The following is a 25,793-nucleotide window of genomic DNA, read 5'->3' on the forward strand; positions in this document are numbered from 1 at the left end:
TTTTGGTCGCTTGATTTTCTTCTCTTTTAGTCAGGTTAGCTAAGGACTTATCAGTTTCGTTAGCTTAACTAAAACAAAAGCCCAGAGCCCAGCATTTAATTCACTTAATTTATCAATTTCATAATCATTCGGTTCCCATTTTATCTATTTCTCCCTAATTTTCAACATAATCTTCTTTGTGCTTATTTTCTCTTGTTGATTTTTCCCCCTATTTTTTAATTGCACATTCAGTTCATTCTTACTCTCTTCTGTTTCGTTAGTGTGTCTCCTTGAAGAGATGATCTTTTTTTTTTCTTGGAAGGCTTTAGTTGCATCCCAGAAACTTTTGCATGTAGTCTCATCATTCTTATCTTTTCCATATTCTTCTTATGGTTAATTCTTTGACCCACTCATCATTCAGAAGGTCAGTTTGGGGCTCTCTCTGCCTTTTGGTTTTGTTCCTTGTATTATAATTTTTGTTGCATTTTTGTTCTATGAAGAATAGGTTGAATATTTGTGCTTTTTGGTATTCATTTATAATTTATTTGTGCTGTAGCACATTGTCTATTTTTGTATAGGTACCATATGTTGCTGAGAAATACGTATGTTCTTTAGAATGTTCCCGTTTAGAAGATGCCGCAGATCTTTCAGCAGTGAATTCTCAGACAATTCGGATCCTGCTTTTGTTGATGAGAGTGAAATATTAAAGATTCCTGTGACGGTCAGCCCAGTTGGTGCCTCTTAGGTTAGAATTTGTGCATGTTCATTTCCTGTTTCTGGAAGCACGATGGTGTTTTCTGCACTGTCGGAGGGCTTCTGATGCCCAGGTTCCAGCCTCTCCGCTGGACTCGATGCAGCTTTGCCCCTTTCATCCAGCAAAGGGCGGGTGTTGACGTCTCTCCTTGGTAGTGAGGGGAGATGCATGTGCTGCTCTTGGCACCAGCTGGGTGGTCTCTGGGCCCCTGTAGCCGTTGTGCTGGTGCCACCCTGACCCCAGTGTCCTGAGTCCTTGTGCTTTGGACAGAAGGCTGTTCATCATTCTGTCACCTCCTGAGGAACGAGATCCAGACTTTTTATCTGGTTTTTGTAGATCTTGCTCGTTCCTTTTTTCTCCCCAAACCTGGACCCTCTTCCCTTTGGACGTTGGAGGACCCTCTCAGACCCTGCTCATTTCCCACCTGGCTGCAGGACTTCAGCACCTCCCCCAGCCCCCCCGCTTTTCAGCTGCTTTTTGTAGAGACCTCGAGTCAGCAAGACCCAAGTTCAAATCTAACTTCAGACACAAGCTGGGTAACCCTGGGAAGGTCACTTGGCCTTTCTGTGCCTCAGTTGTAGACATGGGAATCATACTTCTCAGGGTTCTTATGAGGATCCAATGAGATCATTTTTGTAAAGAGCTGAGCACAGGGCCTGGCACACAATAGGCACCGTATCAATGCTTATTCTCCCCTCCTTCCCCCTTTTTAATGTGTTGTTGTCTCTCCCTATTGGTGGTGGGCTCTTTTGCCTTTCCTTGTAGCCCAAGTGCCTGGCACAGAGCATGCACTTCACAAATGTTTGTCAAAGGTTGACTTTCTTCAGAATAACAACATCCGATGGAAGGACCGGCCAGATTGAGGCTGTGCCCCAGAATGTGAGGCCTAGACCCTTCCCCTGCCCCATCCCCCAGTGCCAGATGCTTTAGAGCAGCAGCCTCAGAGACATGCACAGGCCTCTGAAATGCCCAGCATCTCCCACTTCATCCCCAAGAAATGTTCTCTAGTAGCCTCCGGTCCCTTGGGGCTGGTCCCTGCCTGCCGCCAGCCCGCTGCCCACTCTTCCCCTGCTCTGGCTTCCCCCACACCAGCCGGGCAGCTGCAGCTGTGTCTTCTCTCTCATTCAGCCCTTCCCACACAGACCCTGACTCTCTTGAACGGAGTAGCCAGTCTTTTCCTTCTCTTTTGCCCTCTCGCCCCTATCTAGAAACAGGAGACAATCTTTCCGAGAGCCTGGTGCTCTCTCCCTTCTCTGCAGGCTCTTGGGTGTGTGTCCCGGCCCTCCCACCCGCTCTCCCCTCCCTTGATTGTTTTTGGTCCAGGCCAGTGAGGCCGATTATGGGACATATCCCCAATGCATCCCCTCCTTCCCCTGTGTAACTCCACGTATTCAGGCTGCCTTCCTTCTGTGTCCCAGGGGCCTCCTCTCACCTCCCCAGACTTTGTGGCTTCAGTGTTGGAATCCCAAGGGCTTTCCTGGCAGCAGTCCTTCTTTGGTTTTCTGTCTCTAGATCATTCTGGACCTTTTCTCCTATGAGCGTGTGCTGGTGTTTGGGGTAGTCACGTTCTTCTGCTCACCTTGTCACCCTTAAGTTATCTTCAGGGGCTGTCCCTTTGGCTCTTATAAAATTCCTATTATTTCCGCATCATTGCCTTTGGTTTCTCTTCCACCATGTCATGTCTAACTCTTCAGAACCCCTTTGGGGGTGTTTTGGCAAAGGTCCTGGAGAGGTCTACAGTTTTCCTTCTCAGCTCATTTTGCAGATGAGGGAACTGAGGCAAAGAGGGTGAAGTGACTTGCCCAAGGTGACACACCTAGCAAGTGAACTCAAAAGAGGAGTCTTCGTGATTCTAGGCCCGGCGCTTTCACTCTAACCACTGTGCTGCCTCCCTGACCACATTTTCATCCCTTCAGTATTTTCAGGTTCCAAGTCCCTTAATCAGTTTTTGAATTTCTTTACAGAAAATCTCCGTTATTAGTTGGGTTTGTTTTAATTGGCTTAATTGTTTTAAAAATTGTCCATTGTGTTCAGTTTTCTGCCCCAAGCTCTAATGTATGATCTAAGTTTACTCACCATGAACTTTCCAAGTTTTATTTCTATTTCTAAATCTTGTTTGCTTTTAGCAGGGTGGGGGGATCCCCCAGAATTCTTTTCCGCCCTGCCTGCTCACTCTCCTTCCTTCTTCTCACTGTTATCTCTTCCTCCTTTGACTTCTTGGGACAAGTTTGCCCTGCTTTTCTTCTGACTTTTAGACTTTCATGTTCCGTCTGTGCAATGGGCTTTTCTCATCAAGTCTTTGAGGTTTGGGGCCCTTTTCTTTACCCCACCTAGTACCCAGTCTCTGGCTGGTGCATCAGGCTCCTGACCTGGTGGGCACCCTCTGGAGCGTGGCCCCCCAGCCTCCCTTGTTTTTCTGTGCTTTGGCAGAGTGACTTCTGCTCATGTATTAGTGGGATGCTGGCCCACCCTCCTTGGCAAGCCTCCCACCCTACTCACATGCCCCGGTTGTCAAGTTCAGCTCTTGGGATTTCTGGGGCACTTGGTAGAAAGTGATGAGCCTCCTGTCTTTCTGGAAGGCAGGTGCAATGTCTTTAACATTTTAAAACTCACATCTTCTGTTTTCCATCACCTACATTTTCTAGTGAATAATTAAGATTGAAAAAAGCAACCTAACAAAACCAGCCTAGATGCAGCCCCCCCCATGCCCCTGCTTTTAGCTTCTCTCTGCCTTGTCTGCCCCCATTGAGGGCAGACTGTCTTCTGACTTTCATCTCCTCAGCACTTCACCTGGTGCCAGACACACAGTAGGTGCTTCATCTGTGCTTGTTGAAATTAGTTAATGTTTGACACACTTCATGTGTTCTCCCAGGGGCCAGTTCTGTGGTCATCCCTCACCCATGCTCACACCCTTGCCTGCATCCTCCAGGGCTCCCCTGCTGGAGCCCAGCCGGCCTCTCTGCATCCTCTATCTGGGAGTGCCCCTCCCCCTCAGGATGCCCTCTTGTCCTTCAGTCTAATCTTATTTATCTCTGTCTGACTGGGCAGGAGGGTGGAGTGGGGTGCCTCCTGAGGCCTGAGCCTTCCTGGGGGCTGACACTCTTCTGGCTTCATCCTTTCCAGCTGCCTTCTGTGGGTCATCTTCCCCCCTTAGATTGTAAGCAACTCGAGGGCAAGGGCTGTCTGGTTTTCTTATTGGCATCCCCAGCAGTTAATGCAGTGCCTGGTACATTGTAGGTGCTTAATAAATGTTCATTGGCTATTTGTAGATCTGTTGGGTGGGCAGCAAGAGACAACGTGTGCCCAGCTTGTTGAGTCTTCACCACCTTGACCACTGTGGCCCCTCAGACCCTGCTGGGATCCTGAGCCCCTGTGACCCCACCCCCACCCCCCCACCCTGGCCACGAGACCTGCTTCCAGCTCAGCCAGACCTCGGTGGAGACAGCCTTGGGAGTGGAGGAGCTTTGCTCCCAGCCCACTGTCCACTTGCTCTTGTAGGAGCTTTGGCCACAGCTATCCAAGAGCTGTGGAATGAAAAGACTTTGGTATGAAGGCTCTGGCCATCTGCTCCGCCCCCTCCCTCAGGCACCTTTCCCTCTGATGGGCAGCTGAAACCTTCCCTGAGAACTATCTCTGTCATTAGAGCGCTTTCTGTTTGTGTCTCCTAGGCTTTGTACTCCATAAGTGCTCAATACATGCTATGTTCATGGATATGTATGTTCTCCTATAGAATGTAAGGTCCTTGAGGTAGGGTTGGCCTCACTGTAGGACTGGAGCACTTGGTGAATGAGTGTGCCCTCTGGCATCTCCAGCTGACCCCTGCTAATGTCCCTGGGCTGGTATGCTCACTACCTCTTCTTAAAAAGTCCCCCCATCGTCTACATCAGAATTCAGTTTGCTCAGAGGCCGTCCTCCCTCGGCCCTGACGTCTCTTATATTGCAATATTGTTGTGCTCTGAGGAGAAGCAGCAGGAGGAAGCTGGAGTCAGAGGCCGCCAGTTCTCCTGGGCCTGTCCTGCTTCTGGAGGAGCTGTCCCCAAACAGGGAGCTGTGTCTGTCCAGGGCTAGGCCAGCCACAGGTGGGAGGCCCACAGGTGGGAGGCCCGCAGGAAGGAATCAAGCCACTTCCCAGGGGCCAGGTATGCCCTAGGCCCAGGAGCAGCTTACCTTGGAGGCCTGAGGGCGTCTTCTTCAGGATTCCACCCTGTCCCACCATAGTTTACTTCTCCCTAGTGCTTTCCAACTGGCATTTATTTATTAAAGACAAATTTCCCCTGGTGTTTCTAGCCTGACTGGGGGTAGCTCCTGCTTCCTCCCTGAGCTGACCGCTGAGATGCCCTATAGAAATGAGCCAGAGGCTAGTCCTCTGCCCTGTGACTCTGATGAGACCACAGCCACATGTGCTGGTTCGTGAAGCACCCTGGATTTGGGCCTCCTGTCCTGCTCACGGTCTGGTTCCTTCTCTGCCTTTAGGATCAGGAGGCAGTGGATTAGGGACAGTGAACCCCAGGGGAGGCCAAGGACTGTCTGATGAATTAAGGTTCAAGACCACGTCAGGATGCCTGAATTCTAAGTTTGCCTTGGACAGTCGCTAGTTCACTTAATGGCTCCCAGCCATCTGTAAAATGCGAATGAGCGTAGTGTCAGTGCCATAGTATGGTTGTGAGGATCAGAGATCAACATGTAAAGGGCTTTGGGAACTTTTAAGCTCGCTCACTCTGAGCTCCGGAGGGATGAAGACAAGAGGAGGGAGTGACGATGGGTGCTCCCTACCTAGATATGGGATTGTCCTCTGCGGGCAGTGTTGGAGGCCAGAGAGCACTGCACCTCTGCATCCTTAGTGCTTCACATAGTGCCATGCACATAGTAGGGCATTGGCAAGCACGATCACCATTCTTGATAGGCTCCCCAAGACCTCCTCTAGAGGGATCAGGTCCATCTGCCATTGGGAAGGGTGGCGAGGAGATGGGTGGAGTGTGAGAAGAAGCGATGCCTTCTCTGATTCTTTCCCAGAGTTGGGATTCAGAGGAGAGATTCCCCAGGGGGCTGCTGCTGGTCCCTTGAACGTGGACCCTAGTGTCCATCCTTCACTAGGCCTGTCGGGAAGCTGACCTTGTTGTGTTCTCTGGCTTTTGTTCCACAGCAGGTGTCAGGTTAGATCTTTAGGGAGTGCTCCTGAGGGGCATTGGTATTTTCAAGTTGTGTAACACAATTGAATTTAGGAAAAGAAACTTTGCCCTCTTGCTTGTATTAGGGTTTCTCCCATCCTTTCCTTCTTGGAGAGGAGCTGCAAAAGACAAGACGGAATACAACTCTCTAGGCTGTATCTGCATTGGGTGGGAACTGGTAGCCTGGACTAGCTCTCCAGGGACTCGGGGACAGTGGGGACAGTGTTAGAAAGCAGTGACCGCCACCCTCTGAAGCCGATCTGCAGTAGTGGGTGTGGCTTAGGCCTCCACGACTTGGTCCCAGGGGTAGGGAACCTCCCCTCTTCCCTGAGTCTCCTGGTCTACAAGGGTTTCCCCCATGCTCGCCCAGCCAGGCAAACCTAAGGTCATTGCAGGGTGTGGTGGGGAACAAGCTCAACCCTGGTACCACTTGGGTAGATGAAGGTGAGGCGATATCTGAGAGAGGCCACCTGAGCCACACCTTGTATCCAGGAAAGAGGAGGGAGCCGGGAGCCCCCCCCCCCCCCCCCAGTGTGTTTGCCTGGGGAAAGGAAGAAAGGGAACCTCCTGGGAAGGCAGCGGGCTGAGAGCAGGAGAGGGGTGGGGTCAGGTTCCTCCAGACTTCCACCATGTCACTTGGCAGTCAGGCGGAGGGACTAGGCCTGTGGTTGTGTCCATGGGAGTGGGAGGGGAGAGTGAAGGTTCAGTGATGACCAGGCCCTTCCCTTAGCAGGACATGGCCAGCTTCCTTGACGAGATGGGCTGCTTTCGCTTCAGAAACCCAAGAGAGCTCATCCATATGGAAAGGAGAGGTAGGGGTAGAATTAAAACACTTGAATGCCAATGGAAATGATTTTCATTTTCAGTGAATGCAGTAAGGCCAGGCCTCTTTCTACTCTCACCTACATCCTGGTGACCTCTCATTCTGGTGCTTTTTGGCCTTTACAAAGAAGTAAAAGGAATGTGGAAAGCCTAGAGTTGGGGGAAGTGTTCCCAAATTTTATCTGAGGCCAGGGCGTTGCTATACTTGATGTAAGTGAATCTGCTCCTCCCAATGTGGGGTATCTTAAGAGTTAATTCTTTTTAAAACTTGGACTCAGACTTCCATCTTCACTGGTGCTGTTTCCATGGGAACTCTGGGTGCAGGCTGTGTTAGGCCTCAGGGAGCTCCTCTCCCCACCTCCCTTCTCTTTGCTTCTGGCACCCCCGAGCTGTGCTTTGCAGAAGCTCTCCTGCCTGCCTTTCCCTGGGGCTGAGCCCTCTCAAGGAGAGATTTGGCCAGACCGCTACACATGGCTCCCTTCCCCCCCCTCTTGGGGTTTAATGTTGCTTTGAACAGGACCCGCCTCAGCCTTGTCAGCTGCATTGTTTGAAAACTGTCCCTGGAAAGGGAAATGTTTTAAAGAGAGAGAGAATTTGGTCCTGGAATTTGCATCCCCATCACCTCTCTTGTTTGTGAGGCCAAAGCCAGGGTGGCTTCTGCAGGGTCCTAGAGGCCGGCTCCCACGGAGGAAGAATGGGGAGGGGGGACTGCTTCTCCGGGTGAGGGCCTCGTATTCTGTCTGGTCTTCCAGGAGCAATCATGGTGGTGTCAGGAGTGGAGAGTGTTTTAAAGTGGATTTTAAAAAATGAGACCCACATGGTCCTCTGAGAAATCAAAAGGTGCTTTTTGTTTCTGTCAAAATAAAAGCGAGTGATGGTGCATGTTTGAGCATCACTAGGTCCATGGCCCTCCCTGGAGACCCTGAGAGAAGAAAGGTTCCCTCAGGTTTTCCTCCGGGGAGTGAGAAGGCCCATCTTTTGTCTCACCTTGGTGTATGCCCTTTGGGCCTCTCTGGTTGTGTGTATGCTTGGGTATGTGTCCGCACAAGTGGGAGGCTGGCTTGCTGGAAGTCCCCCACTGCATTCCTGGGAAAGGGCAGCCATTGGGACTGTCTTTTACATGCAGGGAGAATTTTCACCTTTCATCAGGCTGGGCTACCAGAAGATGATGTCACCTCCCAGCTGATTGGCTGTTGGGGTACCTAGTGCAGGCAGGGAAGAGAAAGGAAGATGCCGGCACCAGGCTGCCTCCGCGGTGCTGGCTGGTGGCTGGCTCGCAGCGGCTCTGGACGCTGAGTGGCCAGGGTGGGGCCATGGGAACTCCTGGGAGCAGCCTCCAGTGAGGGCCCGGCCAGCCGGCTGCTGGAGGCATGAGGCGTCTGATTTGCAAGCGGATCTGTGATTGTAAGTGGGAGCATCTGGGGGGACGCAGGCAGCAGCCAGGCTCGGGGAGGGATACCGGCGAGGAGGCCCTGCCCAGCCCAACCATGCACAGAAGGCCGGGCAATGCGCGCTTGGACTGCTGGATTTTAGGGTTATTCTTTTCCAGTTTGGCAGCCTAAATCAGAGTATGAAGGGCCCTGACATCCGTGCGAGAATTGTTTGTGTAGCATTTTTCCCCAAGCATTTTGAGAAAACCGCAGAAAGCTCAGTTCTCATCCATCTTTCTCATGTCCTCTCTAGATAAAAGCTTTGATGATGAGGAGTCGGTGGATGGAAACAGGCCGTCGACAGCTGCCTCAGCCTTCAAGGTTCCTGCCCCGAAGACCTCTGGAAACCCCGTCAACAGTGGCCGGAAGCCTGGTTCCTCTGGGGGACCGAAGGCTGGAGGTAAGGGGCGTCCAGTCCCGTTTCTGATCCTGGCTCTGCCAGCCAGAGTCAGAGATGGGGAGGAAGAGGTAGCATTCCTGGCTGCAGCTGTGCTCAGAGGACCCATGTGTTGGAGAAGGGCATCAGGGCAGGGGGCCTGAGCAGCCACTTACCGGCTGCTTTGGGATCTGCTATGAGATGCTTTATTGGACACAGTTAATATAAAACAGGGTGTCATTTCAGATGGACCTGCCTTCTCAAAATGGTCAGACGCCCTGGGCACTGGAGAATCTGCCCCAGTGGAGAGCAGCTAGGCTGGGCGGGGGGCTGTGGGCTTGATGCATATCCCTTGGTGAAATGATACAGGAGTGGCCCCCACCTGAGTCATTTGGGGGGGCCTGAGGAGAGGGTGGATTGCCTCGAAGGATCTGTCTGTCCTGCTCCAGCAGTGACACACCTTCAGGGCTCTTGTGTGGAGAAGGGGGTTGGGGTGTGACCAGGAACTCACTTGGGCATGATTTTTTCAGGGTGAGTGTTTAGGGTTTTGAGCTCACTCGGCTTGCCTGTAAGCATTCATTTTTGAGAGTCTGTTTTCTGTCTTCACCCGCAGAGCAGAGACAGGGAGTCCCTGCATCCAGGGCCATGGGCGGGCCAGGTGGGGAGAGGTCCTAGCCCCAGGGTCAGCTGTCCCCCAGGAGCCTGCCTGGGCCTTTTTCAGTTCTGCCACCTTCCTCATCCTGCTCACCAAATAGTAGGGAGGTTTGAGGAGGTTGGCCTGGGCCCTGTGGTGGGAAGTGGGCTGGGTGTCTTAGCACTGCCTCCATGTTCTCCTCTCCCTGCTCTGATCCCCTTCTGCTTTGGTGGGCACAACCCAGGGCATGTGGCTCTGCTCTTGGCTTTATGCTCCTGCCCAGGGGGAGGTTACCTTGTTCTGGGAGATACAGGCCATTCTGTGTGGGGAGAGGAGAAGGGGGTGGCAGAAAGTAAAGAGCAGGTCCTCTGGTCACCTGGAGGGAAGGGAAGGAAGCTGATGGCGACGTTAGGCACTGCCCCATGGCATTGAGATGCTGCTGGCATCAGGGCCTTGGGTCCTGCCTCCCTAGGCTTGAGGCATGGAAGAGCAAGGTGATGGCCAGCTGAGGCCTCACCTCTTCTCCACCCAAGGCCAGATGTGCGGCAGAGGGTAAATTTCAGGGGTTGGCCATCCTCCTACCTCCACTTAGGTGGAAGGTCTCATAGTATGAGGCCACCTACAGGGAGAAGAGGTATCTGGTTCCTGCTTTTCCTGCTCCTGTGTTGTGCGGGTCCCCAATGCAGCTGGCTCTGTGGTTGTCACACTAGGTCCCTTAGAGGAGCTCAGAGTGTTGGGGGGTAGGGGATAGTGGCCATCAGATGCCCCTTTCTGGTCACCCTCCTGTGAGTGACGGGGGTAGGGGGTACTTTGGCCCAGTCCCTCTCAGTTCATCAGGGCTTGGGGCAAAGGCCTTGGAGCTCCCCCCAACCCTACTTCTACCCTGACCGTATCCCCCACCATTTGGGCTCAAGCCTTGGTAGCCCCCCCCCACTGCCCGCCATTTGGGCTCAGGCCTTGGAGCCCCTCCACCCCCCACCTCTAGCTGTTTGGGCTCAGGCCTTGGCACCCCTCTATCCCCCCAACCCCCTGATGTTCGAACTCTCTGGATCTCCTTGCTTGTTTTCAGGGACACCTTTTGATTTGAACAAATTTTAGTCTTCTGAACTGCTGGCATTTCAGACAGATGCCATGAGGACTTTTCAATGTTGAAGATTCATTTTAAAATAGAAAACCCTTATCCTCAGTCACTTGGCAATTTTTATTGGTAGTAATGAAATTTCTGAATTGCTTTGCACCATTCACGTAAATAGCTGTTTCTAGTCCTTTCTGGTTTTGTCTTGTGCTGAAAGGTGATGTGTATAATCCTTTTGCTAGTTCTGGACGCTGTCATATGACCTATCTGACTCTGACCCTGATGTACTGTTAGTCACCCATGTGAATTTCAAGATTTGTTTATTTTTATATCAAATAGCCAGCTAATTTAGTCTTGGCATTGACAAAATCAAATTTCTTTATTAAAATGTCAGGATCAAGAAAAATTCTTAGGACGATTTGTGACATATGGGATGTTCTAATTTGTTGAGATTTTATGATCATTTTTATTTCATTAAGGACTTTTTGAGTGGAGAAAATAATCTAGTTTAAGTAGGAATAATTACAGTAAATTTCTTGTGGGTCCTGACCTGGCAAAGACCATGTTAGTCAGGGGTCAGTCAGATCCCAGATTCAGAGAACCTCTGGTCGTTGGGTCTATCATCACAATAATGCAGCGCTAACTGCCTCAGAGCCTGCCTTTGGTCACCTGCCGGGCTGGGGCCTTTTGTCCCTGTGTGTGGGAGGCCTTCCTCAGGTGCCTCTCTCTCCCCCCTTCCCTTGCCCAGCTTGAGGTCATTCAGGAGTGCTGACCAGGGCTGTCAGGGTCAGGGGCATTTTTCTCCTCTTAAAGCTTGTGAAGCTCCAGCTGACCTGTCTCCTCTTCATTGTTGTAATTTATTTCGTGGCCTTTTTCTTTCTGCCTTGGCATTTCAGGCCACCCTCAGTGCCCTCCATGGAGATGGGCATTGTGCTGGGTGGGCAGAGGAGGACAGACATGCGCTGTCCCCTTTCCTCTAGGGTCTTTCTTACGTTGGATTCAGGGGAGCAGCATGACCCCACATGCTAGCTGGGTGGCCCTGGACAGGTCACCGCATGGCTACCTGTGTCAGTTTACTGAACTGTCAAATGGGAGAATGATAGCACTTCCCTCCCAGCAGGTCTTGAGGATCAAATGACATAACATTTATAAAGTATTCTGCAAACCTCAAAGCCATGTGCAAATGCTAGCTACTGTTGACTCCAGGCTCCAGACCCTGGGGCCCAGGAGGTGGGGGAAGAGGCAGAGAATGAGTTAATTCTGTTTAACGTCCATTGGCGGTCACTGACATGAGTTTGATCCTGAAAGAGATGGAGACTGCGTAGATCGGTTTTTGAGCCCTCTGTGTGGAGGTGATAAGTGACCCCATGTGAGAGTGTATGGGGTGGGAGGAGCTGAGGGCCGAGGACAGACAACTGGGGGTGGCCTGCATGCTCGTGGCTGGGAGGACACCAGCCCTGGAGGCTCAGGGAGGAGAAGCCAAGAACCCGGAAGCCTCGGCCAGGATTCTGAGGGTCCGTATGCTCAGTGTTGTTCAGGTGACTCCTGTTGTGCACATTCCCTGTTGGAGGGACCTCAGCGCCGTAGCCCACAGTCTGCCTACTCTCTGCTGTCTCTCCTGGGAAAAGCACCTTGTGAAAGGTTTGCCCTCTCCATCCTTCCTTTGGCTGTCCAGCTCCCCCTCCCCCCAGCTTCTGCCCCTCTGGTCACTCACAGATGACCCTTCCTCCTTTGAAGTTCCCTTGTGTCTCATCGATGGCCGAGATCAGATTCTGGTGGGCTGCGGGGGTCTCTCAGCTGCCCGGCCTTTCTCTGTCCCCTCTCAAGGAATCACTGGCTTACCCTCATGATTATGGGGTCCCCTCAGCCATCGCAGCCTCCTCTTTCCTCATGCCTTTTGGCACACAAGAATAACCATCCATCCTGCATCTCGTTCTCCCCCATTCACCCACCTGGGGTTCGGTTCTCATGACCTGGAATATTGACCCTAACTTTCCCCCACCTGTCATTCCTTTGGTACTTGTTCTTGGTCTTCACCTTGACCTCCAGTGTAGCCACCCCCATGCCAGGACTCTAGTCTCTTATCCCCTGCCCTGCCGCGCGCCCCCCCCCCCCCCGCAGACTCCTCTGAACCTCTTCTTCAGCAGTCTTCTAAGTGGATCAGAACCAGTGCGATTACTACACATCTCTTGGTGTGCCTGAGATGGGCTAGAGGAAAATGACTAATGAGCCAAGGAGCTGGAAGGAATCTGTGGACCAGCCACTGACTTTGAGTGGTCTGGAGGGGAGGAGGGAGCCTCAAAGAAGGAAGAGCTGGGGGCAGGAAAGGAAAAGACCTGAGGGGAGAACCGCTCAGTCACCTGGGAGGGGAGGGAGGAGGAATAAAGGGAGGGGACATGAAGAACTGGCTGGGCCTGCAGAGAGTCACTGGGATGAGGGGAAAGGGGTGACCACATTGAAGACCCATCAGGTCTTGGGTCAGATAGATAGTCCTATGTTTGGAATTCATCATTCTTGACTGTGTGGCCCACTGTTCTAAAAAGTCAATTCTTATCAATAAGTCAGGCCTCTTAACCTAGCAGAATTTCTCCTAGAGTACTGTGCCAGACAACAGACTATTTATCTGAGGGGAAAAAGAAACCCAAGGGGAGAGAAGCCGGCCAGCAGAACTAAACAATCCATGGGAAAGGGGTGGGCCTAGGACCAGGCCAGGGAAGGTGGCTTGGCCAAATCTGCAGTTTCTTTTTGTGGTTGTCAGCCTGCTCTTCTTGGGGACTCCATTTGGGAGTTTTTTGGCAGAGGTACTGCAGGGGTTTGCCATCTCCTTCTCCGGCCCATTTGGCAGATGATGAAACCGTAAGTTCCCAGCATGTCCAGTACTGTTGTTTGCCTTTACTCTGCTGAATCGTCGTGTATGTGGTTTTGGCCAAGCTGCATTAGAGCCTTTCCGCTTTTCCAGGCATCTCTGTATTCATCATATTTGTCTCTTCTTCCAGTGTAATATTCCATTGTGTTCACGTTGCCCAGCTTAACCCAGTCGTGATGTTTTAGTGCTGGTATTTACGTAATTCCAAAGTGCTTCCTACAGTGAACGGACTGATTGACAGCCACACCAATGATGTACCCACCCACCTTCCACGCTGACTGCTCCATCTTTTGTCATCTTTACAGGAAATGACCTGAATCCTCAGTGTTGTTTTGTTTTACATTTCTTTTACTAGGAATTGGGAGGATTTTTTTTCACATGGTTGTAAATAGCTTCTGATTCTTCTGAGAATTGTACCCATGTTGTGACCATTTATTGATTGGGAAACTGCTTTTGGTTTTTTCTACAGGCTGATCCAAAAGTCTTAAGATTTAATAGCTTGAAATTGGCACTAAGAGTTTCGGGAAATTTTGTACCTTGGATTATCAATCCTTATCTAGAAATCTGACCCAAAGAATTTTTCCCCTAGTGGACCATATTTCTTATATGTATTGATTTTGGTTGTACAGAAGCTTTTCAGCTTCATGTAACAAATTATTTATTTTATCTTTTTATCATGCCCGTTTTTGCATCTAATGTTCCCCTAATAATCTCTAATTTTCTTGAAGAGATCTCATCTTTCCCACTGTTTTTTTTTTCCTATTTCTCTACATTGCTCATTTAAGAAAACTTTCTCTCTCCTTGCAGTTCTCTGGAATTCTGTATTCAGTTGGCTGTCTTTCCCTTTCTGTTTTATTTTTCCCTTTCCTTCTTTCCTCAGCTGTTTTAAAGCCTCATCAGGCTGCCATTTTGCTTCCTGGATCTTCTTTTTCTTTGGGTTGTTTTTTGTGGCTGCCTCCCTATATTAGCAATTTTCATTTGAAGATCTTTCCCACCCATTACTAGACCATGTGACCTGCTTACATCACAGGAAGCCTAAATTACATGGTGGGAGGAGCTTCCTGACAGGAAAAGGAAGTTATGTCGCAGGAAATGCTGAGAGAAAGAGACACACACACCCATGGCTGCTGGTGGCTGCTAATGGCTGCCCTAGTGATTGTTAGAACTGGACAGGCCGACTTAGCTGTACTCTGAGTTTGTTTTGGGGAGGACCCCAGCAGGGGGTCGGAGAGGCTCCATGTTGTCACGTTCTGTATTGAATGTTTTGGGTTCCTTGCTGTTATGATGAAGTGGACTCACTGGCTGTGGGAGCTGAGCATTGAGTTATGGGATATGGTTGTTTGGTGTCTGAATAGATGGTTTACTTGTACCTTCTACATGCAGAGTCTCGTATACCTTACGATACAGAACTACATAGGCATTTTGACAATTATCATCTATGTTGTTAATATTGCCTTACTGTTACCCAGCTTCTGTCCATAGTTCTTTAGGCTCCCTGATTCTAGTCATCACCTGCAGTTCCCATGGATTAGGGGTGTTATTTCCATCATACCTGTACAATCTCATGGTTTTTCATACTTTGTTCAGTTTAAGTCTGAATTTTATGATAAGCTCATGATCTCAGCCACAGTCAGCTCCAGGACTTTGTTTTGATTGACCATATAGAGCTTCTTCACTTTGGCTGCAGAGTCTATATGATCCATCACATCTGGTTTCCATATTGACTCTCTGGTGGTGTCTTTGTGTAGAGCTGCCCTTTGGGTTATTGTGTTTGCCCTTACCAAACTCTTCTAGTCTCTGCCCTGCTTCATTTTGTACTCCAAGGCCAGACTTGCCTGTTATACCAGTTATCTTTGGATTTCCTGCTTGAGCGTTCTAATCCCCTATGATTTTTCCAGTAGAAACATATGGCTGGGAAAGGTGGACCCTAAGGAAGTCTAAGAGCCGCAGAATCAATGCTTTGGAATTGTGATGCCGGACAAGACTTTTGAGAGTCCCTTGGACGCCAGGGAGATCAAATCAGTCAGTACTTACAAGAAATTAATTCAGGCCATTCACTGGAAGGGCAGCTAAGTGGAACAGTGGATAGAGTGCAAGGAAAACTCACCTTCCTGAGTTCAAATCTGGCCTGAGATACTTCCTACCTGTGTGACCCTGGGCAAGTCACTCCACCCTGTTTGCCTCAGTTTCCTCATCTGTCAAATGAGCTGGAGAACAATATCTCTGCCAAGAAAATCCCAGGTGGGGTCACCAAGAGTCAGACTTGACTGAAAAATGACTGAACAACAGCATTCACTGGACGGCCAGATACTGGAGTTGAGGCTGAAATACTCTGGCCATGGGATGGGAAAGACAGAACTTGTCCAAACATTGGGAAAGATTGAGGGCCAAAGGAAAGGGGGATGGCAGAGGACAAGATGGGTGGATGGTGTCATGGAGGTAATGAACTTAGACAGACTTTGGGGGAGAGTGGAGGACAGAAGGATCTGGTGTACTGTGGTCTGTGGGATCCCAAAGTGTTGGATACAGATGAATGACAGAGCAGCAGTGACAACACTGTTTCATCTTTGTCATTTCCTCTATCCCGTTTTTGGTTAAGAATACGACTTGTGCCCAAAGTTGTGAAAGGTGTTTGATTTGATTTCTCTTTTATTTGTTTCTGTGGTATGATCTGTAATACTCCTTTTGAATTTATTTTGGCATATGACACAATACATTCATCTAAACTTAAGTTTTGCCACATTGCTTTCAGTTTTTCCCTGTAGTTTTCATCAAACAAGAGAGGTTTTTTCCTTAAGTAATTTCTGTTTTCTGTTTTGTTGAACACTGAGTTATTGAGTCCCACATGTTTTAGATAACTATATATACTCTCCCTTCATCCCTTCCTGTTTTCACTATTTCTCTTGATATTCTAGATCTTTTGGTTTTTCAAGTGAATTTTGTTATTCTTTTATCAAATTTGTAGTTTTTGACAAATTTTGTAGTGTTTCGAATGATATAGCATTAAAATTGCAAACTAACCTTGGTGGTATTGCCATTTTTATTCTGTCGAAATGAGCCAACCGTGAACGCTGAATATGACTCTAACTATTAAAGCTGTCCTTTCTTTCTTTTTTAAAATTTTAGTATTTTATTTTTCCCCCAATTACATGTAAAATCATTTTTAATATTCATTTTTTAAAACTTTCTGTTCCAAATTTGCTCCCTCCCCTCCCCCATCACTGAGAAGGCAAGCAGTTTTGCATAGATTATCCATGTGCCATCACACAAAACATTTCCATATTAGTCATGTTGTGAAAGAAAACACACAGACACAAAAGGGAAAGAAAAATAGAGTTTTTAAAAGTCTGCTTTGATCTGCACTCAGACACCATCAGTTCTTTTTCTGGAGATAGATAGCATTTTCCATCATAAGTCCTTAGGAACTGTTTTGGATCATTGTATTGCTGCATCTGATCATTGTACAGTAGCACTGTTACCATATGTAATGTTCTCTTGCTTCTGTTCACTTCTCTTTGCATCAGTTGATGTAAGTTCAGGTCTTTTTGAGAGCATCCTGCTCTTCATTTCTTATAGCACAATAGTATTCCATTACGTTCCTATACCACAACTTGTTCAGCCATTCCCCAACTGACGGGCACCCCCTCAGTTCCCAATTCTTTGCCAACACTAAAAGAGCTGCTGCAAATATTTTTGTACACATAGATCCTTTTCCTTTTTGTTTTTTATTTTTGGGATAGAGACCTAGTCGTGGCATTGTTGGGTCAAAGGGTATGCTTGGTCTTATAGCCCTTTGGGCATAGCTTCAGCTTGCTCTCCAGAATGGTTAAATCAGTATACAACTTCGCCAGCCATGCATTAGCGTCCCAGATTTCCTGCTTCCCCTCCAACGTTTGTTATTTTCCTTTTCTGTCATATTAGCTAATCTAATAGGTGGGAGGTGATACTTCAGAGTTGTTTTAATTTGCCTGTATCTAATCTGTAGTGATTTGGAGCATTTTTTTTTAATTTTTTTTTGTTTTTAATTTAATTTAAATTTATTTATTTAACATATTTGGTTTTCAGCATTGATTTTCACAACAGTTTGAATTACAAATTTTCTCCCCATTTCTACCCTCCCCCCCACTCCAAGATGGCTTATATTCTGGTTGCCCTGTTCCCCAGTCAGCCCTCCCCTCTATCACCCCCCTCCCCTCTCATCCCCTTTTCCCTTCCTTTCTTGTAGGGCAAGATAAATTTCTACGCCCCATTGCCTGTGTATCTTATTTTTTAGTTGCATGCAAAAACTTTTTTTTTTGAACATCTGATTTTAAAACTTTGAGTTCCAAATTCTCTCCCCTCTTCCCTTCCTACCCACCCTCCCTAAGAAGTCGAGCAATTCAACCTAGGCCACACATGTATCATTATGTATAACCCTTCCACAGTACTCATGTTGTGAAAGGCTAACTACATTTTGCTCCTTTTCAACCCATCCCGCTTTATTGAATTTTCTCCCTTGACCCTGTCCCCTTTCCAAAGTGTTTGTTTTGATTACCTCCACCCCCATCTGCCCTCCCCTCCATCATCCCCCCCCTTTTATTTTTTTTTATCTTCCTCCCTCTTCTTTCCTGTGGGGTAAGATACCCAACTGAGTATGTATGGTATTCCCCCTCAGGCCAAATCTGATGAGAGCAAGGTTCACTCATTCCCCCCTCACCTGCCCTCTCCCCTCCTCCCACAGAACTGCTTCCTCTTGCCACCTTTACGTGAGATAATCCACCCCATTCTATCTCTCCCTATCTCCCTCTCTCAGTATGTTGCTCTCTCATCCCTTAATTTCATTTTATTTCTTTTAGATATCTTCCCTTCCTCTTCAACTCACCCTGTGTCTGCTCTCTCTCCTTTACATATATATATATATATATATATATATATATATATATATATATATATATATATATAAATAGACATATATATATACACATACATACACATACATACATATACACATAGATATATACATACATACACATTCTCTTATATATATACATAAACATATACATATATATATGCATATTCCCTTCAACTACCCTAATACTGAGGTCTCATGAATCATACACATCATCTTTCCATGTAGGAATGTAAACAAAACAGTTCAACTTTAGTAAGTCCCTTGCAATTTCCGTTTCTTGATTACCTTTTCATGCTTCTCTTGATTCTTGTGTTTGAAAGTCAAATTTTCTATTCAGTTCTGGTCTTTTCATTGAGAAAGCTTGAAAGTCCTCTATTTTATTGAAAGTCCATATTTTGCCTTGGAGCATGATACTCAGTTTTGCTGGGTAGGTGATTCTAGGTTTTAATCCTAGCTCCATTGACCTCCGGAATATCGCATTCCAAGCCCTTCGATCTCTTAATGTAGAAGCTGCCAGGTCTTGGGTTATTCTGATTGGGTTTCCACAATACTCAAATTGTTTCTTTCTGGCTGCTTGCAGTATTTTCTCCTTGATCTGGGAGCTCTGGAATTTGGCAACAATATTCCTAGGAGATTTCTTTTTGGGATCTATTTGAGGAGGCAATCGATGGATTCTTTCAATTTCTATTTTGCCTTGTGGCTCTAGAATATCAGGGCAGTTCTCCTTGATAATTTCTTGAAAGATGGTATCTAGGCTCTTTTTTTGATCATGGCTTTCAGGTAGTCCAATAATTTTTAAATTATCTCTCCTGGATCTATTTTCCTGGTCAGTGGTTTTTCCAAGGAGATATTTCACATTGTCTTCCATTTTTTCATTCCTTTGGTTCTGTTTTATAATATCCTGATTCCTCATAAAGTCACTAGCTTCCACTTGCTCCAATCTAATTTTTAAGGTAGTATTTTCTTCAGTGGTCTTTTGGACCTCCTTTTCCATTTGGCTAATTCTGCCTTTCAAGGCATTCTTCTCCTCCTTGGCTTTTTGGAGCTCTTTTGCCATTTGAGTTAGTCTATTTTTTAAGGTGTTGTTTTCTTCAGTGTATTTTTCAGTATTTTTTTGGGTCTCCTTTAGCAAGTCATTGACTTGTTTTTCATGGTTTTCTCGCATCCTTCTCATTTCTCTTCCCAATTTTTCCTCTACTTCTCTAACTTGCTTTTCCAAATCCTTTTTGAGTTCTTCTATGGCCTGGGGCCAGTTCATGTTTTTCTTGGAGGCTTTGGTTGTAGGCTCTATGACTTTGTTGTCTTCTTTAGGCTGTATGTTTTGGTCTTCTTTGTCACCAAAGAAAGAATCCAAAGTCAGACTGAATCTGGGCGCGTTTTCGCTGCCTGGCCATATTCCCAACCAACTAACTTGACCCTTGAGTTTTTCAGTGGGGTATGACTGCTTGTAGACTAAAGAGTTCTATGTTCCACGTTTGGGGGGGAGGTGCCAGCTCTATCAGACCCGCACTGCTCCTTCCCCAAGAACCACCAACCCGAACTGGGCTTAGATCTTCGGCAGGCTGTGCACCCCTGCTCTGATCCGCCACTTAATTCCTCCCACCGGGTGGGCCTGGAGCCAGAAGTAACAACAGCTGTAGCTGCCCCACCTCTGCTGCCCCCGGGGCTGGAAGCCGAACTGCGAACTCCTTCCACTCCCACAGGTTTTCCCACTAACCCTCTCCGCAGTCTTTGGTGTTTGTGGGTCGAAGGGTCTGGTAACTGCCGCAGCTCACTGAATCAGGGCGCTAGGGCCCCCTCCGCCCGGCTTCTGGTCTGGATGGTCCACACCGCTCAGGCTGGGCTCTGCTCCACTCCATTCCCAGCTCCCAGCTCCGTGTGGAATAGACCTCACCCAGAGACCATCCAGGCTGTCCTGGGCTGGAGCCCTGCTTCCCTCTGCTGTTCTGTGGGTTCTGCCGTTCTAGAATTCATTCAGAGCCATTTTTTATAGGTTTTTGGAGGGACTCGGTAACAGAGCTCACTCTAGTCCCTGCTTACCAGCCGCCATCTTCGAAAGTAAACCGATTTGGAGCATTTTTTATGTGACTATAGACAGGTTTGATTACTTTGTCTGAAAAGTGCCTATTCATATTCTTTGACCATTTACCAATTGGGGAATGACTTGTATTCTTGTAAATTTGACTCAGTTCTCTATATATTGGAGAAATGAGGCCTTTATCAAATACTTGCTATGAATTTTTTTCACAGTTATGATTACTATGTATTTCCCTCCATCCTTTTTTTCCACTGTTTATCCTACTCTCTCTCTCCTTTCACCCTGTCTATCCTCAAAAGTATTTTGCTTCTGACTACTGGCTCCTCCAATCTACCCTTCCTTCTATCATTCCCCGCCCCCCTTCTCTTATCCATTTCCCCTCCTGCTTTTCTACAGGGTAAGATAGATTTCTGTTCCCAACTGAGTGTATATGTTATTCCCTCATTGAGCCAGTTCTGATGAGAGTAAGGTTCAAATGCTCCCGCCTGCCTCTCTCATCTTCTCTACAATGCAAAAGCTCTTTGATGTGAGACAGTTTGCCCCATTCTCCCTATTGCTTCTTCCTTTTCCCAGTGCATTCCTCTTTCTCACCCCTTATTTTTTTAGATATCATCCTATCATATTCAACCTATGCCAATGCCCTCTGTCTATATACTCCTAACTGCCCTAATAATGAGGAAGTTCTTAGGACTTACAAGTATCATCTTCCCATGCAGAAATTTAAACAGTTTAACCTTTTCTTTCCTGTTTACTTTTTTATGCTCCCCTTGAGTCTTGTATTTGAAAGTCATATTTTCTATTCAACTCTGGTCTTTTCATCAGGACTGTTTTATTGATGACCATTTTATCCCCTGAAGGATTACACTCACTTTTGCTGGCGGGTGATTCTTGGTTGTAATCCCAGCTCCTTTGCCCTCTGGAATATCATATTTGAAGTCCTCTGATCCTTTAATATAGAAGCTGCTAAATCCTGGGTAATCCTGACTGTGGCTCCCCGGTATTTGAATTGTTTCTTTCTGGCTGCTTGCAGTATTTTCACCCTGACTTGGGGGCTCTGGAATTTGGCCATAATATCCCTGGGAATTTTAATTTGGGAATCATTTTTAGGAGATGATCAGTAGATTCTTTCAGTTTCTATTTTACCTTCTGGTTCTAGGATATCAGAGCAGTATTCTTAGATAATTTCTTGAAATAGGATGTCTAGGATGTTTTTTTAATCCTGGTTTTCAGGTAGTCCAATAATTCTTAAATTGTCTCTCCTGGATTTGTTTCCCAGGTCAGTTATTTTTGCAGTGAGATATTTCACATTTTCTTCTATTTTTTCCTTCTTTTGGTTTTGTTTCATTGCTTCTTGAGGTCTCCTGGAGTCATTCACTTACACTTGCTCAATTTTAATTTCTAAAGAATGATCTTCTTTGTTGAGCTTTTGTACCACCTTTCTCATTTGTCCAATTCTGCTTTTTAAGTTCTTCTTTTTAGTGAAATTTTGTATATCTTTTTTTCATTTGGCCAGTTCTTCATTTTTAGGCATTCTTCTTTGTGTCTCTTACCATTTGGCCTATTCTCTTTTTTAAGTTATTATTTTCTTCAGCATTTTTGTGCCTTCTTTATCTACATGTTGACTCTTTTTTCCCCATTATTTTCTTGCATCACTGTAATTTCTTTTCCCAATTTTTCTTTACCTCTTGAGTTTAAAAATCCTTTCTGAACTCAGGAATTCTTTTTGAGCCTGACACCCATTCACATTCTTCTTTGAGGCTTTGGTTATTGCAGTTTTGACTTAGTTGTCTTCTTCTGAGTTTGTGTTGATCTTCCCTGTCACGATAGTAGTTTCTATAATCAGCATCTTTTTTGTTGTTGTTGTTTGCTCATTTTTCCAGCCTATTCACTTACTTTTAACTTCATCTTAAAGTTGGGCTCTGTTCCCTGGTGGAGGGACCACTGTCCTAAGCTTCAGGTTTTTTGTGTAGTTGTTTTCAGAGCTAGTTCCGGGCGTCTGTAAATGTTCAGTTCTTCCAGGGTGGTATGATCTAAGGAGAGGTGTGTTTACTACTCTTCTGCTTTGTGTTCTGGTCTATGAGTGACCACAAGCACGCTTTTCTGCCCTGGGCCTGGGACTAGTGTCCCTGCTTCCCTGTAACTACAAACTCTAGTGTGCTGTTGTTCCTCTTTGCTCTGGGACTGTGACCCCAGACTGCACCCCAGATCTGAGTACAGGCAACATATTCCTGCCCCCAGTGCCAGCAAAGAGACCTCTGGAATCTCCTTCTGACCAGTTGTCTGACCCCCTGGGCTAAGAGCTCCAGAAGCAGCTGCTGCTGCCGCCACTATGGATTCAGTCACCCCCAAGGGCTTCTGCTTGTTTGCTGGGCCCAATCTGTACTCCTGCAGCCTGCGCTCCACTCTCACCCTGATGTGACGGACCTTTCCTGGTGAATTTCTTGGGCTGGAAAATTGTTTCACCCCATCCTTTTGTGGGTTCTGCCACTCCAGAATTTGTTTTGAGGCCGTATTTAAAGTTGTTTAGAGGGGAATTTGTGAGAGTGCAGGAGAGTCCCTGCCTTTTCTCTACCTCCTGTCCTTCACTTCTTTAAAGATTGCTTTGTGATTGAAGCTGTACAAGCACAAATGGACATTGGTAGACTGAATGTTTTGTGCATTTTGTAGTTCATGTAAGTAAGATGACCCTTTCCGCAGGAGCCTCTTGGATTTTATTGTTATCATGCAGAAATGCAACTGATTTTTGTGGGTTTGTTGTCATTCCCTACCACTTTGCTGAAGGTATGAAATATCTCCATTTCTTTACTGATTGCCCAGGATTTCTGAGCAAACCTGCTTCTTTGGTCTCTTCTTTGCCTTGACTTGATGTTTTAGTGTCTTTCTCTTGACTCACTGCTGTTCCTAACATTACCAGCCTTATAACAAACAGTGAAAGAGGAAGTGGGTCTCCTTGCTTTGCTCCTGTATTGATCAGCCAGTGAAGATGCACAGAGTTGGGTTTCTGGAATATCGAGGAAGCCAGGGGCACTGGCTCGTGGAGGGCTGGTCTGGATGATGGCATGGTTGGGTTCTCTGCATCACTCCAAATTTCTTTCCACAGTGCCCAGAATAAAGGGGCCACACGCCTGACCTGGAGAGCAGCAGAGAACTGACTCTGGGCAGTGGAGTCCAGCAGGCCTCTCCCTTGGATCTTGTAAAAATGATGCAGAGGCTCCTTTGAGAGAGGGCCCATGAACCTCTTGAGAGAGATGCTAGGCTCCTCCCAGAGCAGGCTAGGCTAGCCTCATCTCCTCTTCTGTTCTGACACCTGCATGCGTGCATTAAATGGCTTCAGAGGACCACTCGTTGTCTGGCCTCTCAGGCACAGTGGTGGGGGATTTGGGTAGCCCTTGCTGACCCTTGTGACTCCCTGTGGCTCCAGGATTTGACCTGGGCCCTTAGCCAGGCCTTGCAGCTGAATGGTAACTGCACTTCTGCTGGCCTCAGGAGTGAGGACAGCCCCTGCCCCCAGAATTGTGTGAGGATAAGACAAGATTATCTGTGAAAGGTAAGTGGGAGGTACTTTCAGAAGGAAGACCCCAAGCAAGGATTCCCATGGAAGGTGGGGAAGCCAGGAGACTAAGAGCCAGGATGAGGTGTGGCATTGGGAGACAGAGGGTTTTGTCTTGGTCATTAGGCAGCAGGGAGCCTCTGGAGCTCACTGGTGGAGGGGCTCTGCACTCAGGGAAGCCAGCTTGGAAGATCACAGCTGACCTTCATGAGTGCTTGCGGACTTGTCAGTGGGATGGGAATAGACCAAGGAATCAGAAGGGGTATATTGGAGTTACCCAGTGTGAGGTTAGGAGCTATGCAGGAAGGGGAAATTGAGAACCATGTGCTGAATTCATCAAGCAGTCTTGAGTGGGAGGTAGGCATGAATTGAGTGACCCTCCAAGGAGGAGAGGGGCAAGTGGCAGGGGGAGCCAGGATGTGGCCAGTGAGTTCAGTGCAGCTGGGGAGGGGCAACAGGAGGCCGGTGGGGCTGAGAGTCAGAGGGGAAGGTCTGTGTTCTTACGCACTGTGCAGAGTGCCATGGGAGGTGCGGAGAGCTTTGGGGGCTATGGGAGCAAGGGCAGGGGTGGCCAATGGCTTGTATGCTCTGACAGTGTGGGGTTCAGGATCACTGAAATGGAGTGCCATGGGGTAAGATTGAGACCAGGCTGGAGAGCAGAAGTGTGGCCTCTGCAGTCAGGTAGAGAGTGGGAGAGGGGCTGGGGCAGGGGTGAGGCTCAAGGTGACTGATCTGGAGTTGTGGCAGGCCCGGGAGGGCACCAGGAGGGCTGGCACAGTGGTGGGTCTAGGCAGGGATCATGAAACATTTTAGATACACATTTTCCCAAAGCATTTGGAACACTTTGCTTGTATCCCAAAGTTTTGATAGGTTGTCTCTTTTGTCATTTTTGATTAAAAAAAAATTAGCTATCTGTTATTTCTACAACTTGTTCTTTTACTCACAAATTCTATATGAATAAAGTATTTACAAATGCTCTTTTTATTGATAATTGCCATTTGTCTGGTATTGTGGCCAGTAAAGAATAGTTTTGTGTTTCTGCTGTCGTGCATTTGTTAAAGAGGTTTTTGCCCCAAATTGCAGTGTGCAAGTGAGAACGTGTATACTCCTTTCTGTTCCCACTTAGTAATCGCCAACAGTTTATTAACTTCACTGCACCTCTGTTCACACCCTCAGTCTCTTTCCTGCTTACCTGGCCAGACCATCTCTCACTGACGGCTCCTTGGAGCTTCAGTGTCTGCTTCTTCCTGTGGTCAGGTGTTTTCCTCCCGGTACTTGGGCACCGTACTCTTCCGGTCCTGTCATTTTTCATAGTAGATTTTCATTGGTATCTTTCGCTTTTGCTTCGTGTACCTTTCACCCGTTTCTCTTCCCTTCTCTGCTGCCAGTCATGCCTTCAACAAGGAAGGATGAGAGCGAAAGACCCCACAAACTGTGGAGCGAGTGGAAGATCCCTGGCCTTCCAGGCCATTCTGTGCCTTGGACCCACGGCTCCTGCCAGGGCTCAGGGAGAGCTGTCTCTTCTGGCCTCGTCCGGGGGCCGAGACGGCTCTTTGCATCCTGCGTCACCATGGTTCTTGGCAATAGCGTTTCCCTGGTGCTGTTCTCTCGGCAGGATTGATACGATTCCATTATCTATATCACCTTTAACTCAAATGGCGCTTCTCTTGTGTCTTTTAACTGTGGCTGGTTGGAGTCCTCATCTCAGGTTCTGATTGCTCCCTCCCCATTTTTTTCAAATTCACTTGAAGCATAATAAATGCCCCTCCAGGCTGTCCTTTGAACTCTGTGTGAACCTCTGGTTTGTGCTCTTGGGTCCTTTCTGCTCCCCTTCTCCGTGGGGTGGCACCATCATTGGGGATGCCCTCCATCAGGGTTTTTTTACCTGGAGTGGCCTGAGAGTGAACCCACTCCTCCGGCTCTCCTCCCTCGCTCTTGTGGGACCCTTGAGCCCTCTTTCCTTTGACTTAGAAGCTCCAGGCTTTGCCTGTGCCCTTCCTCAGGGTTTTCAATGCAGGGTTTCTCTCAGGAGGTGATGGATGGACACTTTCCTTTGTCACTTGTCTCTAATCCCTCTGTGGGGTTTTCATGATTTCTTGAGTTGTGGTGCCCAGAGCCTTTGGGTTTGGCCACTGTTTTCAGGAGTCCAGTGACTATGAAGTGATCTCTCCTTGACCTCTAGTCCAGTTCTGTTTTTATAGCAGAGCCTT

The 25,793-nt window shown here is 47.6% G+C and overlaps 1 protein-coding gene across 10 annotated transcripts in view; it reads left to right on the forward strand.

Moving 5' to 3' along the window:
* The window catches only part of CLASP2 (cytoplasmic linker associated protein 2), a 155,171-nt gene that overhangs the window by 42,574 nt on the left and 86,804 nt on the right, over nucleotides 1-25,793 (forward strand). For 5 of the 10 annotated variants that reach the window (XM_036738229.1, XM_036738235.1, XM_036738231.1 and 2 more), the window contains exons 1-2: nucleotides 7,937-8,127; nucleotides 8,407-8,553. In XM_036738229.1, coding sequence (XP_036594124.1) covers nucleotides 8,094-8,127; nucleotides 8,407-8,553 — 181 coding nt within the window. In that variant the 5' untranslated portion in view covers nucleotides 7,937-8,093. Of the gene's footprint in view, nucleotides 1-7,936; nucleotides 8,128-8,406; nucleotides 8,554-25,793 lie in introns of those variants that run through there. The other 5 variants (XM_036738226.1, XM_036738227.1, XM_036738228.1 and 2 more) reach the window with 1 other exon arrangement.

This window comes from Trichosurus vulpecula, chromosome 9 (assembly GCF_011100635.1).
Source record: "Trichosurus vulpecula isolate mTriVul1 chromosome 9, mTriVul1.pri, whole genome shotgun sequence".
Classification (NCBI taxonomy): domain Eukaryota; kingdom Metazoa; phylum Chordata; class Mammalia; order Diprotodontia; family Phalangeridae; genus Trichosurus; species Trichosurus vulpecula.